Source organism: Nyctibius grandis, chromosome 4 (genome assembly GCF_013368605.1).
Source record: "Nyctibius grandis isolate bNycGra1 chromosome 4, bNycGra1.pri, whole genome shotgun sequence".
NCBI lineage: Eukaryota > Metazoa > Chordata > Aves > Nyctibiiformes > Nyctibiidae > Nyctibius > Nyctibius grandis.
The window spans coordinates 14,616,464-14,633,578 of record NC_090661.1 but is presented as its reverse complement, the minus strand read 5'-3'; the positions used below and the strand labels follow the sequence as shown (position 1 = coordinate 14,633,578).

Here is a 17,115-nt window from a genome sequence, read left to right as displayed (position 1 = left end):
TAAAGTCCTTTCAAAGAAGTGGCATCATTTGCCCTACACACTAGAAACAGAACAAGTCACCAGATTTAACTAGTCTACAGCTCTGTCAAATAACACGTCTGTGCACTATCCATAGTAATTCATCCAGTACAGCCCATCTCTTCTGCTGCAGTCTTCAACACCTAGGGGAGGGCTAAGATCGGGCCTCATAACTGTTTTAATCTGGTCCCAGCGCTATTGCTGAAATATCATCACACCCACTGCAGTTCAGAAGGCATGCCAATCTTATGCCAAATTCACATTTACTTGTGTAAAATACATCAGCTTACAATGAATTTGTAATAGTAAGTTCCCAGTTACCTGGTTTTGAGGTGCAAATGGGAAATTTTTTTTAGATGTAATTTTTATAAGCCCATTTGAATACGTTTTGCATAATTTTGTGTGCACTTCCTTTAAGGAAATTATTTAATTTTCCTTGAAGGTGCATGAAAGTTCTAAATATACAGTAAAAGATCAGTGTGAGAGATCTGCTAAGCAGCCTGTAAAGCACAATTATTTCTAATGCTTTAAAATACCTGTAAACTGGGCTTGTTTTGTGCTTCACAAAGAAAACATTTCACTGTTTTCTGCATTTAAATATACATTTTAAATATGTTGACTTATTGGGTAACACAGCAGGCTGAACGGGAACAAACCATTTTTAATGGTATGTTAATTGAATGGGATGCTAGAGATGCACCTGAGTGACTTTTTTCCCAGATGTGCCCCAGCTGGCTGATAAAGCTTCTCCTGATCAGTAGAGCCAGTATATATTTATTATATCCCTGTCTTTCGTCCTTTTTCGCTAGTGAAAATAATAGTTGCGAGCTACCACATGAACTGTCTGTGTCTCTTATAAAAGCAGGAAAACATTATAGCTTCAAACCCCAAGCAGCACTTTCAAAAATTCAGCTCTCAAATTTAGAGCTGCCTCGGCATCTTGTCGCAAGGTGGGGATTCAGATGTGGGAATTGAGAGAGGTAGTTTACATGGGACTCTTCCTTTTTCCTGACTTGAACCCGTTTGTTATTGGCCTGGACTCTCATTACTCTGTCATGGGAGCCTGTAGAAATTTAATTGTAGTGCTTTTTCCTCTCAGTATGATTAGGAGTGGTAGGTGAGCATTCAGTTTTCTTGTTCTGTGTCTGTACAGTTCCATAAAGGGAAATACTGCGATCGTTATATTTGACAATTTCTCCATCTAGGTGGCCAGATAGTGAATGAACCCACCAACCTATGCCAGATCTTAAGAAATATTTCTAGAGAAGATTTATTGCCACATTTTTTTTTTTCCATGTCCTGATTTCTTTTTCGTTTACCTGTGTCTCTGTTTTTCTGTCTGCTGCCAGGTTGACAAACCTAGAAGGTCTACACTAGAAGCAGCAATTGCACAACCATCTTCTGTCCTGAATTGATTTCATCCCCTGTAGGATTAGGAGAATAATTATGTTTTTAGACCCCTTCAACTAAGACTTGTCTACATTACTGGCAATCGTACCAGTGACATGGACATGTGCTTACTAGGAAACTCATTCACTAACTCATTCCAAACAGCTCAACAAGCAGTTACGCATAATTGCTTGTAATCCTGCTGACATGAGCCTGAATGAAACTCCTGACTTCTCTCACAAAGCCCATCTATGTGTTAACATTTTTTAAAAAATAAATATATGAAATTCTGAAATGCAAAATTTGATAAGCTTTGATAGCTATCATCCGTTCAGCAAACTTACTGTAATTAATTGCTTTTCAATCATATAATTTTATTTCCCTTACCATAGGGGTTCTCTTTAAGCAACTCCTTCTTTTTACACTAGCTTTATTCCAGAACACATTTCTACACATAAAACGTGTGAAACTGTCTGAATTTGTGAGTTGACTGCTCTTCATATAGACCTCTCACATTTATTGTTAAAGATACTTTATATTAGCAGTAAGGAATAAAAAACTGATTTTTGGAAGAGCTTCTAAAAGAGTATCAGAAAACATTTTAAATTAATTCTATGAATGATTTGATTTACAGCATCACCAGAGAAAGTAATATTATAATAGCGTAAAGTGAATGAAAAAACTGCACTCCGATGCAATCATCTAGTTATATTTTCATATTTTCCTGATAGATCTGGTTATATTTTTATTTTAAATAATTGCTGCTTATTTGCTTTCCTTGCATACAGGAGAAGGAGTTTAAAATACTAGAGCCTTTTTTTGCAGGTATCTTTGGAGCCATGCTTCCTGGTCCTTGCTTGCTTTCCTAGGTGAGCTTGTTACTGTGTTAACTTTAGTGCTATCCACGATTTTGATGAGGTAGAATTTATGCTATGAAAATGTCAAAAGCAAATTCTAATAGAAGCAAACATAGGAAAAATCACATAAAGATTTATCTTCAACATTTCACACATTTTGTCAAATAATATTATCCACTGGAAACTTGAAATTGCTTTTTCAAGAAAATGCAGTTGTCCTTTACTGTGACTGACTTTCTAGAAAAGGTATTTAGCCTTAAATGAACTTATATTTTATTTATCTGTTTACTTCTATATCAAATACATAATAGTTTTAAGCAGAGTGTGTCACAGTTATGATGTAAAATCACAAAAATATTAAAGATTTTTTGCCAATTTCCAAGCTGTGTAGTACCACATATAATCTGAGAGAATCATAAAGGTGAGTCGATTGTGTTCTTTCCTATGCATGGTAAATAACAGGAGAGTTGTGATCAAAAAGTAGCATATCAGTAATCTGACAGTATTAAATGAAGGAATGCAAATCTTTGTGCCTAAGAGAAAGATTTTATTGATGTTTCTGCTATCTTCCTGCAGAGGAAATGGCTATAGACACTTGATGAATTTTTTACATATTGTTGCATTCTGTTTTTTCTTGATATTTACAATATTTATTAAAATAGCAGATTTTATTAATGCTCACATTTTATCTTTAACAGGAATACTTTATGATTGTATTCAGATATACCTAGTTGAGACACTGCAGTAAAGCAGTAACAGTTTATGTGTTTCATGAGCAGCACAAAGAAAATGGTGACTTGTTCAGGTTCACAAAGGGTGTGTTTAAATGGAAGGTCTGAGGGATACTTCCTAGTTTCTGGGTACAGGTGCTCACCCCATGCAGGGGTGGGACACAGAATTATTTAGTCTCTCCTGCCTTCTGTGCTCCTGTTTCCTGGCACACAGAGGTGAGCCATGTCCCCAGGCTGGCCAGAGAAAAGAGTAAGGCAGGAGGCTGCACTGCGAGAGTGCTCCTGCTCTGCAACTGCAGAGGAAGACTCCTGGTTAAACTACCTCTCATTAGACCTTACTCTTGAGAAAAAATACAGCGGAAAAAAAAGATGCACTCTCAGTTTGGGCTTTGATCTTGCTTTCATAAACGACTCAACAGAATTTGCATGGTAGCATGCAACTATTCTATTATTGTTGCTAACAAAAATACAAGAGGATAGATACACAAAGTGGAAGAGATGAGAACCATTAGCAATCCTTTATTCCGTGTCAGAACTTAATCTAGATGAACTAAAATGCTTGCTGGTTTTGTCATGCGTCAAGATAAAATGTCAATGTTTACATATTCCTATCTTTTAGACAAAAGATGCTTATTGCTTTAGAACTCCTGAGTTACTACATATAGGAAATTATAAATATATAATAGATGCCTAAGTTCACCTCATTTTTAAGTATTTTGTATAAAGAGAAGTCGTATAACTGCAACAAGCGATTTGTGTTACGTACTTCTGTGCTTTTTCTTCTGTTGTCCTTTTCTTACACCATAGAGAATTAAACAAGGGTAAAATTACTAAGATGAGAAGCTAAGGTGTTATGGCCTCTTCCTCCATTAGGAGAAAAAATGCTAAGCATATATTGTGTAGAAAGGGGATTTTATAATTATGACATTGTCCTTCCTGTTATTTGTCTAGATTTTTAGTCCAGACACCTCCGTTTGAGACAGCAAATGATCAAACTCCAGTTTTGGGGTTCCAAGCATTTCATGTTCGTTTTTGTGTCTGCATAGAGGTTTTTCTAGTGGTATGTACACTGAGCTGTGCAACTGCAGTGTTTCACTCCCACCCTCATTCAATTCCCTACTTTGTGCGGCAATCTCATGTATTCAGCAGGTTGTACGCCAGCAGATGAAACAGATGTTTAGGCCATACTGGAACGGAGCGGCACGCTGCATCAGGACCTGGATATTCCTCTTGACATCTGGATGCTGCTGGGCTGGGAAGCCTGCCTTAGGCCAGGAGGCTGTAGGAGCCTTGTGGCAGTAAACATAGGGTCCTTGCTGCTCTTTAAGCGATTAGTGCACTGAAGCAGCAATAATGCTGAATTATCGCTTGGTTGCGTTCTTCTAAGGAATCTTGGGACAAAGGGATAGTCAAGGAGGAGTATTTACAGTAAAGTCATGTTCAGAAAGACAAGACTAATTACTATGTATGAAAAAAGCTTTCTTTCAACTAATTTAATAGTAAAATTGTTATGAATACTTTAGGAAACTTTACAAAGCAGTAAACAAATAGCTTACAGAAAAACCTCCCTTTCTCATTTAAAATCATTAAGATGAAAAAAGACAATTTCAGCTACTTTCCAATTTCATGGTCTGGTCAAATTGTATGGAACAGAACAAAATGTGACTGAAGACATGAAAGTGAAGGTATACTAATGTTCATGCCTACTAGAGACAAAAATGTGAACTTCTAATAGCTGCAGGGAAGAATATTAGGTATGGAAGCTGTCTGACTTATGCATTGATTCTTTATAGTTTCACTTTATCAAGTTGAAAATTGTGCTGTATGTGCTGCTACAGCCTAAATTGTCTGCTGCAGCACTTTCCTTTATGATGTGTGTTATTTAAACACAATAGACATGGTATATTGCATGGAAATAGGTGTTTAATGTGTTGTGATTACTAGGTGTTGGACAAAACAGCATTTAAGATGGATTCCCCCCCGCAGTAAATTTTCATTGTTAAGACCAATGTGTTTAAATGAGGGCCCTCCCGAACAGATTACACCTTTTTGGAGAGCATGAGGTAATATTTTGAGGAAGACCAGTTTGTTGCTCTCATTTAACCTCCAGTATTCTAAAGGGGTTATATTTAATTAACACTGGCTAAAGGCCTGACCTGAAAGGCAACCAAAAGTGATTGAACTGCATTTTCAGATCCAGGCTGTAATCTGTTGGGAGAGGAATAATAATAATAAAAAAAAATTAGAAAGCACCATTTACTGAAATTCTTTCTAACTAAGCTGTATTTCAATGGGCCATTTAATGCTCAGATGGACAAAGGTATTACTTCAGTCATTGAATTGTATCAAACCCTTTCTCAGAGGCCCAGTTTAAAAACTCTACAGGAAAAGTGGCTTAGCATCATATTCTCAGCAGACCAACACTCAGTCTGTTTGGAAAGAGGGGGGGGGGGAAAGAGTGAAATGAGGTGAGACACAACCGCCAAGTCAGTGAGGATTTTTGTCTCTCCCTCCAGTCAGTGGCTTCACAAGGGAATTGCTCTTCAGAAAGCAAGAGCTCCATATTCGCTACAGAATGCTTTCAGATTTATTTTTTATTTTATTCTTTTTTTAGTAGCTGTTACTCTGTTCCCCTTGGTCAGCTTTCAGCCTGCCCCTTGTTCTTTTCTGACATAGCAGAAATACAGTTTTCTCTCTGGGGGACTTAGGACCAGTACCTACACTTTACAGGGTTAGATTTTTGACTCAGTCACATTGGAAGAAATAGGAAGTCTCATTTAAATATCACATACTCTGACACTTGTGAGCTGAGTAGTTATTTTATTTCAATAGAGCCAACATTACATACATTCTATGGTGATATAAGATACCTAATGTACTGTCTGAACTTTATTGTATAAAAATTTTAGGATACATTTTTGAATTCATATTTTTTGCAGAGAACAAACTTTTCTTTCACAATTTTGATGCTGCCTCATTAAAAATTCCCAGCAGCCTCACAGGGTGATGGGGTAACATTATATCTTGGAAACTTGTCAAGGTGCTGTAAAACTAATAAACCAATGGCTTTACTTCCTAAGGGGAAACAAACATAATATTACAGAGGCAACTGCCAGGTGCCAAATTATATACATTGTTTTAGCTACTTGCAGTGATTGATCACTTATTTGAGCTCTAAGCATTCTTTCTTGGCTTTGCCCACAGCTTTACAGTAAACAGGTTGTGAACAGGCAGTCACTGAGAGATTGTATTTAATTGTCATAATTCAATGAAATCAAAGCCATTTGATTTCTAAAGGGCACGATCTCAGGAGCAATGGCTATATGAGAGTTGCCTGCATTTAGGCAGCAAAGCAGAGTGAGCTGTTTTGATGTCCATTTCTACTTCATTACGTCAAAGCAGGATGAGGTCAAAAGAATGAGAAATACAGTTTGCAAACGAAACAGAAATTATTTAAGAGCACCTTAATGCACATGTGCCTGAAGGCAAGTTAGTTCTTTATTGCACTGGTGCATATATTTTAGCTCTGTAGTGTTTCTCCAAATTTACATGACTGTAACTGAGAGAGACTTTGGGGTTGGAAGTCTATGCTGTCAGGCCGTGATGATAAACAGATGTGGATAGGGAAAAGTGAGTAAATCTCTAAACATGGATCTTGCTGCAGGTATCTTCTCATTCCACTTTTTTTGCTTGTTTGTTTTTTGTTTGGTTTTTTTTTTTCCCCAGAACATCAGCACGAGCCTTGGAGCCAGAATGTATTATCTGTAATCCCTTTATTTAAGAATAAGCAATGTTAATAACATTTAAATAAAAATCAGTCGAATGGTAATTTCATCTTCAGTTTACATCTCCCGTTGCCTTAAAAATTTAAATAGATGTTTTATAGCTGACAATATGTATTCAGGTTCTCCCAATACAAGCCCATAGTATGATGAATAAAGCCAAATGTAAAATAATAGTGCAGGAACCACAGCATACAAGAATAAGTCAAGGACAAAAAGATCTATCATTTCTTCAGAACACATGCCAACGCAAGCATTTAGTCCATTCGTAGTTTGAGCAGGACTTATTATATGTGCTGTGGGACTCTTCTCTGTCAAGTAATGAAAATTTGCTTCTCCAAAAGATGAGGCAAGAAATGAAAATCTATGAAAAATAGATATGGGTTTGCTAATTATTTTCCCCAGCAGAAGTCTGCATCTTTGTCACTGACTTATTTAACAGATCCTCTTAACATCTGTCCAGCAGACTGTGGACTTTATTAGCAGACAAGAGACCCACCAGATTTAGAGCCTGCTGGGTGCGTCTTCATCTTCACAGCTGTGGATTAACTCAGACTTTCCAGAAGAGGACAACCATATGGGATAATTGGTGTCATTGGGTAGCTAAAAAAATATGAAGAAACAAATGTCGTCCAAACACAATTCACTGTTTTTACAGCCACAATTACTAGTCTGTTTAAGAAATAAGAAAAGCAGCATTACACTAAAAAAAGAAAATCTATTCATATCTGTGTGGGAACCTAATCAGGCTCTTGTTTCCAATGACGATGGCTCCACAGTCGCACCAGGTCTGCGACAAGAATGCTCCTTTTGTGTGCCGATAATCTGGAAGCGATAAAATTTCCTATAAGAGACATATGTGTTTACATCATGAGATGTGTTATTTGACAAAACGCTTTGTTCTCTGCATATTTTCCACGCAGAGTTTCATGCTGGGTTGTTTTGCTGGAAAGCTTTGATTAGCTAGAATTAGTTGCTGAAGTAAAATAGACACTTTTGTTTTATGAGTCCTCTTGCTGAGCTGTAAATTATAGTAAAACATATAAGGAGTGACAGAAAGAAGTGCTGATTTGAACCTCTGACCCATGATCGGCATAAAAACATAAGATAACTCTTTCAAAGGACTACTGAGAGCCATAAATATTCCATGGTCCACTTAAAGTTAGGCCCTTTTAACAAAATAAAGCTGTTATTTTGCATAAGGGGATCTTGACTCTGCAGTACTACAACAATACAAGCTGCAGTCTCTAAAATGTTTAGAGATTCTTTTATTTTCAGTATCGGTTGGCCATTATCCACAGCAGGGCAGTAGAAGCGATGAGAGTGATTTTTCTTCTTCTGAACCTGTACAATTTATTTGTGGTTAGTAAAAGGAGTTGGAACTGGCAGACACTCAGTGGTGAAATTAGGTATCTGTTACTTTGCAGCTTGAGAGAGAAGCAAAACAGGCATGTGGATGTCCTAAGGAGACAGGAATTGAGTGGAATTTAGGGCCACATAAAAACTTCCCTTGACAATATATAGAATAGCAACCGACAGACACTGAAATTGCTGGTGTTAATAGTTCAACAAACCTGAAGTGAATGAATATGAATAACTGGTTAAATCATTCTTTTAGCTGAGAAAGAATTTTTATCAGTAGATGCACATCTGAAAATATAGGGAAATCTGAAGTTGTCTAACTCCATCTGTGACTGCAAAATGTATTATTTATATTTTCACAAATACAGTTAGTTTGTTTGCACATATTGGACTTTAATAAATCTGAGAGCACATTAGCCAGCAAGTGCATAAATAATCACTGCAACAATCTTTGTTATTATGACATTAATTATGATAATTCATTAGCTGCCTGTTTGTGGTGCACCTTAATGCTTTTTTGCAAAGGTATTTGTTATGTTAATATAAGAAGTAGAGGCTATTCACACTCTGTAACAATGAGCAGACTCTGCGGTAGGGTGATATATGGGTGTTTAAAATCAGAATGTTACGTCCACCATGGATAGGTTAGGCCTGTGCAAACAGGGGAAAGGAAGGAATAATGCTGTTAAAAGGAAACCGTGTAGATATATTATTACACTTGGATTCTGTAAAGAAAAAGAAGTATTTGCAGTGTATTGTTACTTATTATTTATCATATTTCTAAATTAAACACTTTTTCCCTAATTGTTACTCCAACTTCATGTAGCTGTACTTGATCAACGCCATTTCAGATATACCCATGTAAAGCCAAGTAATTCTCAGTTATTTAGCATAAACCTGAGTTAAATTGATGTTGCGTACTTGGTTCTTAAATAGTAAGCTACAATTATCTGTGTGAGGGCACACGTGAAAATGAGAGTGGAGTCTGGCCCACAGTACTAACAGATCTGTAAAACTCACCTTATTTTGATTTGTTAATGTTTTCCTTAGAACAAACCGAGAAAATGCTACTGAGACATCCAAATTTCATCAAAACAAATTTATAAAATACACTGTTTTAACAGGTAGCACCTGCACAAATATATTGTAAAACAAAAGAAAACATACACTTTTAGCATAAAATATTCTGTCTATTAATTTGAAGGGATCTTGTTTTCATCAGCAAAAGCTTTGATTTGTCTAAGTTTTATATTTTTAAATTCAAATAAGGGTTGCTTTCATGTGTATGTATATTTCCTTTAACGATTTTATATACACCTTTCCTTCTTTTTCTTATTCTCCTCCTCCTTTTCCTTTTGTGTGGAGAACACTGCTAGGACACAGATGCTGATCTGTGGAAGGTGTTTTTCTGGTGATGGCATCTGGCTTCTTGGCAGACTCCACAGGCAGTAGCTGCCTTCGAGTTGCCCCTGGGTTTGTCACGTGGTTAAGCTGCTGATGAGTTACTTAGGCTGTCCTGTGTTTCTGGATGTCATTTTCTGTTAACCTACCTTTCACTCTAAGGATCTGCATAAAATAATCTTAAAACAAAGGCAAAACCAAACATGAGCTTTTTTTTTTTTTTAGTATGTATACTTAAGACAATAACCCCATTTCTTACCTTGGTGCTATAGTAGAGGTCTCAACTGCAGTGTTAGTCACTGAATGTATTTGGTGCAAAAGACATGCCAATGCAAAAAATGACATTTATATACAAAAATAGGAAGGAATAAGTACAATTAACATTACTTTAGAAACAGTTCTTGCACATAGATTAAGATGTGTGTGAAATTTTTGAGTAGGATATTTATGCTTCTGCACTGCTTTTTGACAAGGTTATCTTGCGTGAACCGCTGAAGGCTATACCAGTGACATTGGGCTCAGGTCAGCAGTTAACCTTTATTTCCATAGTTATTATCTATGACACCCAAAATATGGGTTTGAGCACTGATCCATTCTTACTCCAAACAGAAGAAAAACTTTTTCCAAACAGAGACTCTGTTTCCTTTAATCTATTTGACATCAAGCTTATTTTAAGCACCTCTACACCAGTAATAAAAAATAAGCAGTTTCACGGAAGGTGGGATTTTTTGCTTTGGGTAGCTTCTTTTCAGAAATGTGCACTGGAAATAGTAAAGATGTTGCTGGTTTTGTTGAGCTTGTAAAAACCCTTTGTGATCAGACAGTTCTAAGTATTATTATTGCATGTTATATACTCGGAAGGAAAATTCTGGAATTATAGCTTTGCAACACTACGTACTAAATATACTATGGAAAAAAATAACTGCATTACCTCTTGTAGTGCAGGATTTCAACAGCACTTGCAGTCACTCCTTAGAGTTTTTCATCTTTAGAAACCAAATTACTCATTGTCTAAATAGCTGAACTTTCATCTCTATAAATAAGATATTTCAGCTTTGCACAATTCGTTTAAAATGCTGACAAATAAGGATTCTCACTTGATTCTCAGTAGTTTTATTGTTCAGTTTCATTTACTGTAGCAAATGTATTTGTTGAAGATGTAACATAGGACTTGCATTTTTAGTAATGGAAGACTTTAGAATTAATCAGGGTCCATAAAATTTAGCATTTGTTTCTGAGCAAAAAAAATTAATTTCTAGCACCTTTGTAGAAATAACGTACAAATACAGAAAAAGACGAATGTCTCTTCATTTTGGTATAAATCTTTTAGTAAAACAAAAGGGTAAATGTTTCTAGAACAGATCCCTTCTTTCTCCTTGAATCAAGCCACCTTCTAATGAATTTCTTTGTGGGGCATCTTCCAAGTACATTCATTACAATTCATTGTGCTAGGCTAGCCCTAATCACCTGCACTTTGATTATCTGCTACGCTGACTATTGCAGCCACTTTCTTTCTTATCTCCATATTTCACATATGGCTTTGCTATAGTTTCTTCAGAATTCTGCTGCAAAGAATAACATCTGAATTATATCCCCACTGCTGTGATGAGATTCTCCCTCACCAACAGTCAGTTGAAATGTCTCTAGCCCTTGCCATTTTGTTCTCGTATATACAAGTGTAACTGCTCGCTCAATTTCCTCCCTGGGCTCATATATCTAAAGAAACTGCCTCTCTCCCATGCAGCAGTTGATCACTTTCTCTTTAGTGAAATATCTTCTCTAAACAAGCTTTTTCCATAAGGCGTGTCATTGACAAGCCACTGGTAAGCAGGTTATGATTATCATAATTCTGTGTTAGGTGGTAAAACAGCCTGTCACAAAGTTAACAAGTTGTTGTCAGTGCAAATCTCCCTTAACTGTGTTGATTTAAGGCCCATTCTATTTTCCTCACCATGTGTTACTCCTGTAACATTTGATTCTCAAAATTCTTCACCTTTATTCATTCATTCAGACACAGGTGCTGCAGCCTAAGAGGTAAGTATCAGTATTCCTGCTGTAAAAAAAAGGAAACATCTGGTCCATAGAAAGCTTTGCTCTGCGCTCATTTGCTGTGCTCAGTGTCATTCGGCAGAGCACACATCTAGGAATGTCACAGGCCTACGTGCAAGCAAAAGATCATACAGGAAAGGGACCTGAGCTAATTGAAAGAGTTTTGATTATTGAAAGCTGGTTGAAAAAACAAGCTGAAAAACTATTGAAACAATGTTGAAACCTGTGAGAGGGATGTGTAAGCCTAAGGCCTTTGTCTTCTGGCAGGGCGTGATTGAACACTGACAGCGAAGGTAGTCATCCTTCTGTATCACGAAAATATCTTGCAAAGGCATTGTGAAACTTAGAAGGAGTTAAGAAAGGTTTTAAGATTTGGATCGGTCAAGATGCTCTATTATTAGTTCATAGGGTTTTTTTGGCAAATTTTAGATCGTGGATGATACTTTTTTATAAAAGAGTGAAATGGAAATAATTCATCAAATGCCATAGGCAACTTCTGATGGAGAAAATACTGCCACCACCACCCCTGGATTATTATTTTTGTTAGTTATTCGATTCTTCTTGGATGGTAGCTCTAAGCTACAGCAAAGGCTTAGTATGAATTCCACTGTTTCCAGGTAAAAAAATCAGTATGTACTTGTGCTGTTCTGTACACATGCTGACTACAGCGCTTTCCCACTCCTCTGTAATTTTTTTTTAGGTAAATGAACATCATTCAGACTCATAGTGACCTCCACTTTTACAAATTCCCCTCAGATTTTTAGTTGATTACAGCTGGAATAGGGTTTCAGTAAGAAGTGCTTAAGTCCATAAGCCTGTAAGTTCATAGGTGAGACTAAATGTGAGACTTCACTTGCCATTGCCTGAAGTGAGACTTGTGACATTTCAAAATTCTGCTCTTCAGTGTTAGATCGCGACATTAGAAGAAACCTGGTTCTGAAAACTGTAAAAGTATATCCTTGCTCACATACCTTAAGTGAGCTGCTTTTCAAAATTATTAACAATGCAGGAGCACTCAGTAACTCAAAATCAGCACTGCTTATATTTACATACTGGGAACTGGATTGTAAGAATCTAACTTAGTGACCCTTTAAAAAATAAAAACCAGGCTATATATTTTTAAGGCTTCTTAAAACAATCATGAATACTTGATGGTTTTGAATATCTAATTTGTAATCAAGAGTCTTCTGAGTCTTCTGAGTCAGTGGTTGGCATAAGGGTTATGAAATGTTCCTCTCTTTAAAAGCTAACAATCAACACTCATTCAATGTTTGGGTTTTTTCCCTCCTTAATCTTGCAAATAAAAGCTTCACAACCTGACCATCTCAATGTGAGGTCCTAAATTCCCATTTCGAGTCACAACAGTGGTATTTGCAAAAATACCCATTTTATCTCTGCCATGGTGGTGTGCACACATGTTCCCAGACTGGCTAGCTTCCTGTACAAACTGATATTTAAAATAAGTTATACAGCCTCCCAGCCCATACAGCAGTGTTGCTAGTGCTAGTGTGAATTCTTGCGAGATTTGTGCGTGTTTGTGGAACAGCTTTGTTTTAAAGTCTAAGCCAACCAGAAAGCTAATTACTGTTACTTATTTTTACATTTGCTTTTATGGTGTAAATCAAATTTATAGAAATGCCAGGCTAAAGCCCATACTATGACCTTGGAGTAACTCAGTGATGAATTATACACACACACGTATATATAAATGACAATGTTTCTTTTATTCTTCGTCTCCCTTTAGAAACATCTCTTCCTCACGCTATTTGCAGTACAGCCAATAAAGCCCTCACCACACTGGGAGGGGAGGGGTGTATAATTCTAATCTTATTCTGCTTTTAATGTTTGCATTTCCAAAATCAAACAGTTTCTTAGATAGTCACTATACCGGCCCGCTTTTCTTGTTGCTATCTCTGTGACCCTTAAAGCGCTGTGGACGTTGCCATTGCCGGTCCTGCTGGGACTGAGGTACCAGGTCACCGACGAGCCCTCCTCTGACCACTGTCACGCATCTCTCGCTTCGTGTTAATCTTGAGATATCCAGTCAAGATACAGCTATACCGTGGGCTGCACCTTTTGGAGATGATAAACACATCTTCTCTTACTTGTCAGGGCTCACTGGGCTACAAGCTGCATTTGCCATGCGTGCCCAGCGTCGGTGCCCAGGTGCTGGCAGCAGAGGGCTGTGGGGTGGCTGCTGTGAGGAGAGGGGCCAGGGGCTGCCCTGGGCTGGACGTAGCCGGTTCCAGCCGGTTCCTTGGCAGCCCCACCACAGGGCACCGCAGAGCCCAACAGCCAGGCTGGCGGCACCTCTGGGAAAATGTTTTCCAGAAAGGGCGAAACGCTGCCCAGGCAGCGAGGAGTGAGGAAAAAAGTGTGAGGGACAGCCCTGCCAGCGGCCAGGCCAGATAGAGAGAGGAGGTGGAGGAGTCAGCAATGAAGGAGTGAAGCTGAGCCTGGGAAAGTGGCGGGGATGGGGCATTTTAGTTTTTGTCTGTGTTTCTCACCATCCAACTCTATTGTAATTGGCAATAAATTAAATTAATTTTCCCCAAGCCAAGTCTGTTTTGCCCATGATGGTAACTGGTAAGTGATCTCCCTGTCTTTATCTCAACCCATGAGCTCTTTCATCTTATTTTCTCCCTCTGCCCTGTTGAGGAGGGGGAGGCAGAGAGTGGCTGGGTGGGCAGCTGGCAGCCAGCCTGGGTCAATCCACAGCACTATGCTGCTTGCCATCATTTACTATCAACTTTTATCCTCTGAGGAAGACTGAAAATTGTAGAAAGAATAACTCATACCCCACCTTTTTTTGCCCTGATGGCTTACCTGAGGAGGGAGAAGGAAATTCTTTTGGACTCTAGTTGATAAACCTGAATTTGTTTTTACATAGAATTCCTTTCCCGCTCTTGAAAGTGCAATACACACTACATTAAGTGGCAAAGTTTTAGTCTACTTTTAGTAAAATATAAGTCATCTCCCCCAGATAGTTGAACTAGATGTTACATAGGTTCCTAATTAAAAAAAAAAAAAAAAAAAGTATTTTAATAGACAAAGTACAGAACACTGAGAAAACCATTATAATCTTTGGGATTTGTCTTTCAATTGTATTCAAGTTTATTGTATCATCTGTGTCATAATACAGTGCCTGATTATTTCTAAGCTGAGAATGTGCAGGCTTTCAGAAGTTTGTGAAATGTGCTTCTCACTCTCACATAAGCAGAGCATCCTATTGAGCAAGCATAGATTGATCTGAAGAATATGCTAAAAGGGATAAGATCCCAGTAGTAGGGAAAAAAAAAAAGCCCACTTACTATTGTATACAATGCTTCATTTTCATTCTCCAGGACATGACCAAAAGCTGGGAATTTTTTCTGTTTTCAATTTTTCTTGATTTCTAGTGAAGGAAAAAATAGTGCCGTAGCTAAGACATTTAAACACCATTGATTTCAAAATATTACTCTGGGATCCTTTTGTAGCCTCTGTGTGGTATTGAAAAGGGGTGGCAGGAAACAAACAAACAAGAGTTTTCATTTGTCACCCAGAGTTCTGGCTCTGCCCCTCCTTCATGCGTTTGTCTAGCCACTGAGTCACTGAGCTTACAGTATTGTGTAACTTTCATTTCTGTGGAGGCTTGTTATATTAGAAAAATTGTTCCAAAGAAAGCAACAATTATGACATAAGCACATCTGGCTCTCGCAAATTATTCTTTATTAAGCTTTCATTTAATTACATGTGCTGAAAGGTCTGCTTTTGATTACTGTAATTTTTTTTATTTGTCCATCTGAATGATAGTAATGTTGGAAATTACATACAAACCACCTGGCTTTTTTCTCACTAATAAGGCAAAGTTTATATAGATTTATGTGTAGCAGAGGGATTAGGATCTTCCCTGTTTGAGGTAGAAGAATTATTACTGATGCTAATTCAAGGTGAGGGTTTAAATTTGGTCACTGGAAGGAAATTAAACCTATTTGTTTTTGTTCAGTAACACTTTAGATTGGTAGGAAAAGTTTATTTTAATGTACAAGTTTTTTATTATCTTTCAGTTAAACTTCTTTAAAAGTTCCATGAGGCTGTTTTTGTATTTTCATCACTATTTAGAGGAATTTTTAAGGCCTTATTAACATTTATAGAAGTTGTAACAATCACTGTACACCAAGATGGAGACATAGCCTGTTGCCTATTTTAACTTTCATTGCTATCTAGAAAAGACGCAGCATTACCTTTTGGTAGTGAATGATTCCTATGTCAGTTCCCAGTCGAGATTTTGGAGTTGGTGGGTAATTTCTGGGTAAGAACAAAAAGACCTGAAGCATTGTTTTTTCTGATGTGGGTTTATACCTCCTTTTCATAACCAGCCTTATAATTTTGCCAATTTTGTTTTTAATATTCAAGCACAGTATAATCTTTTGCTCATTACCATGGCCATCATTAGCAAGAAGGAATAAAAAGTCAGCTAAAAGTCAAATTAAGAAAAAAAGATATTGGTGTGTGAGAGGTTTCCAGCCTTTTTTTTCCTTTTTGAAAGTAATGAGAAGGGAAAAGCTACAAACAAGAAAGTGCTGAAAAAAAATCTATAATTCCTTTAAGAGAAGAAACAGCAGAGCAATGAAAATTATGTACATTTACAGCTTCCTTTTTTTTTAGGAATTTTGCAGGAATACATTGTATATCTTCTTGTCTTCCAGCAACTGTATGCAGCTCAGCTGGCAAGCATGCAAGTTTCTCCGGGAGCCAAAATGCCATCTACTCCACAGCCACCAAATACGACAGGGGCACTCTCACCCACTGGGATGAAAAATGAGAAGAGAGGGACCAGCCCGGTAACTCAAGTTAAGGTATTTTTCAGTAAGGAAAAAAGTTGGTATCTGAAAAGGGCAGTGAAATTAAATGGTCTATTTAATTGTTTTACAGTTGGAAGTTGAACCACATGAAAGTTCTTCAATATTCAAATAAAATGTTCAGTTTTAGTGCTGTATTATCAGTATAGAGAAGGGAAGAGAAAGCATTCACTTCTTGCTTCCAAAAATATCAAGCATTCCTCTTCCTACCACAGACAGCAAAAAAGATTCATCAGTAAAATGTGATATTTTCAAGATTTCAGTTTGTAACCGAGTAATGTGCAGAAATGGCGTCCATTTCATGAATTGTTTCACACGGAACTTTTGAGTATCTTAAAATATGGTGCTAGCTTATATTGTTAGGGCACAAGAGAGACTATAGATCTTTTAATTATTTTACAAATCTCTAGATGTACTTATTCTACAATTTTGGAAAAAGCCTCACATAAAAATAAGATGTAAGTCAGGACTCCAGGGAAAACATTATGTCACTGCAGATTGATTTGACTTTTTCTGATTTCACACAGCTGCTGACAACCGGGCTGCTCCTTGTTGGTTTTGCACCATTGCTGAATGCTTGTGCCTGCTTATTCTCACTTGCTTGGAATCAGGCAGCTACAACAAGGCATTTGCCAGCAGCTTGAAATGAACATCATGCACCCCTTGAAATCTGTGGTGCAGCTAG

At 37.3% G+C, this 17,115-nt stretch overlaps 1 protein-coding gene across 23 annotated transcripts in view; it reads left to right on the top strand.

Annotated features, from left to right (window-relative positions):
- SOX6 (SRY-box transcription factor 6) overlaps window positions 1-17,115 on the top strand; it is a 382,016-nt gene that overhangs the window by 294,974 nt on the left and 69,927 nt on the right. For all 23 annotated transcript variants that reach the window (XM_068400308.1, XM_068400301.1, XM_068400306.1 and 20 more), the window contains one exon: window positions 16,278-16,427. In XM_068400308.1, coding sequence (XP_068256409.1) covers window positions 16,278-16,427 — 150 coding nt within the window. The remainder of the gene's footprint in view (window positions 1-16,277; window positions 16,428-17,115) is intronic.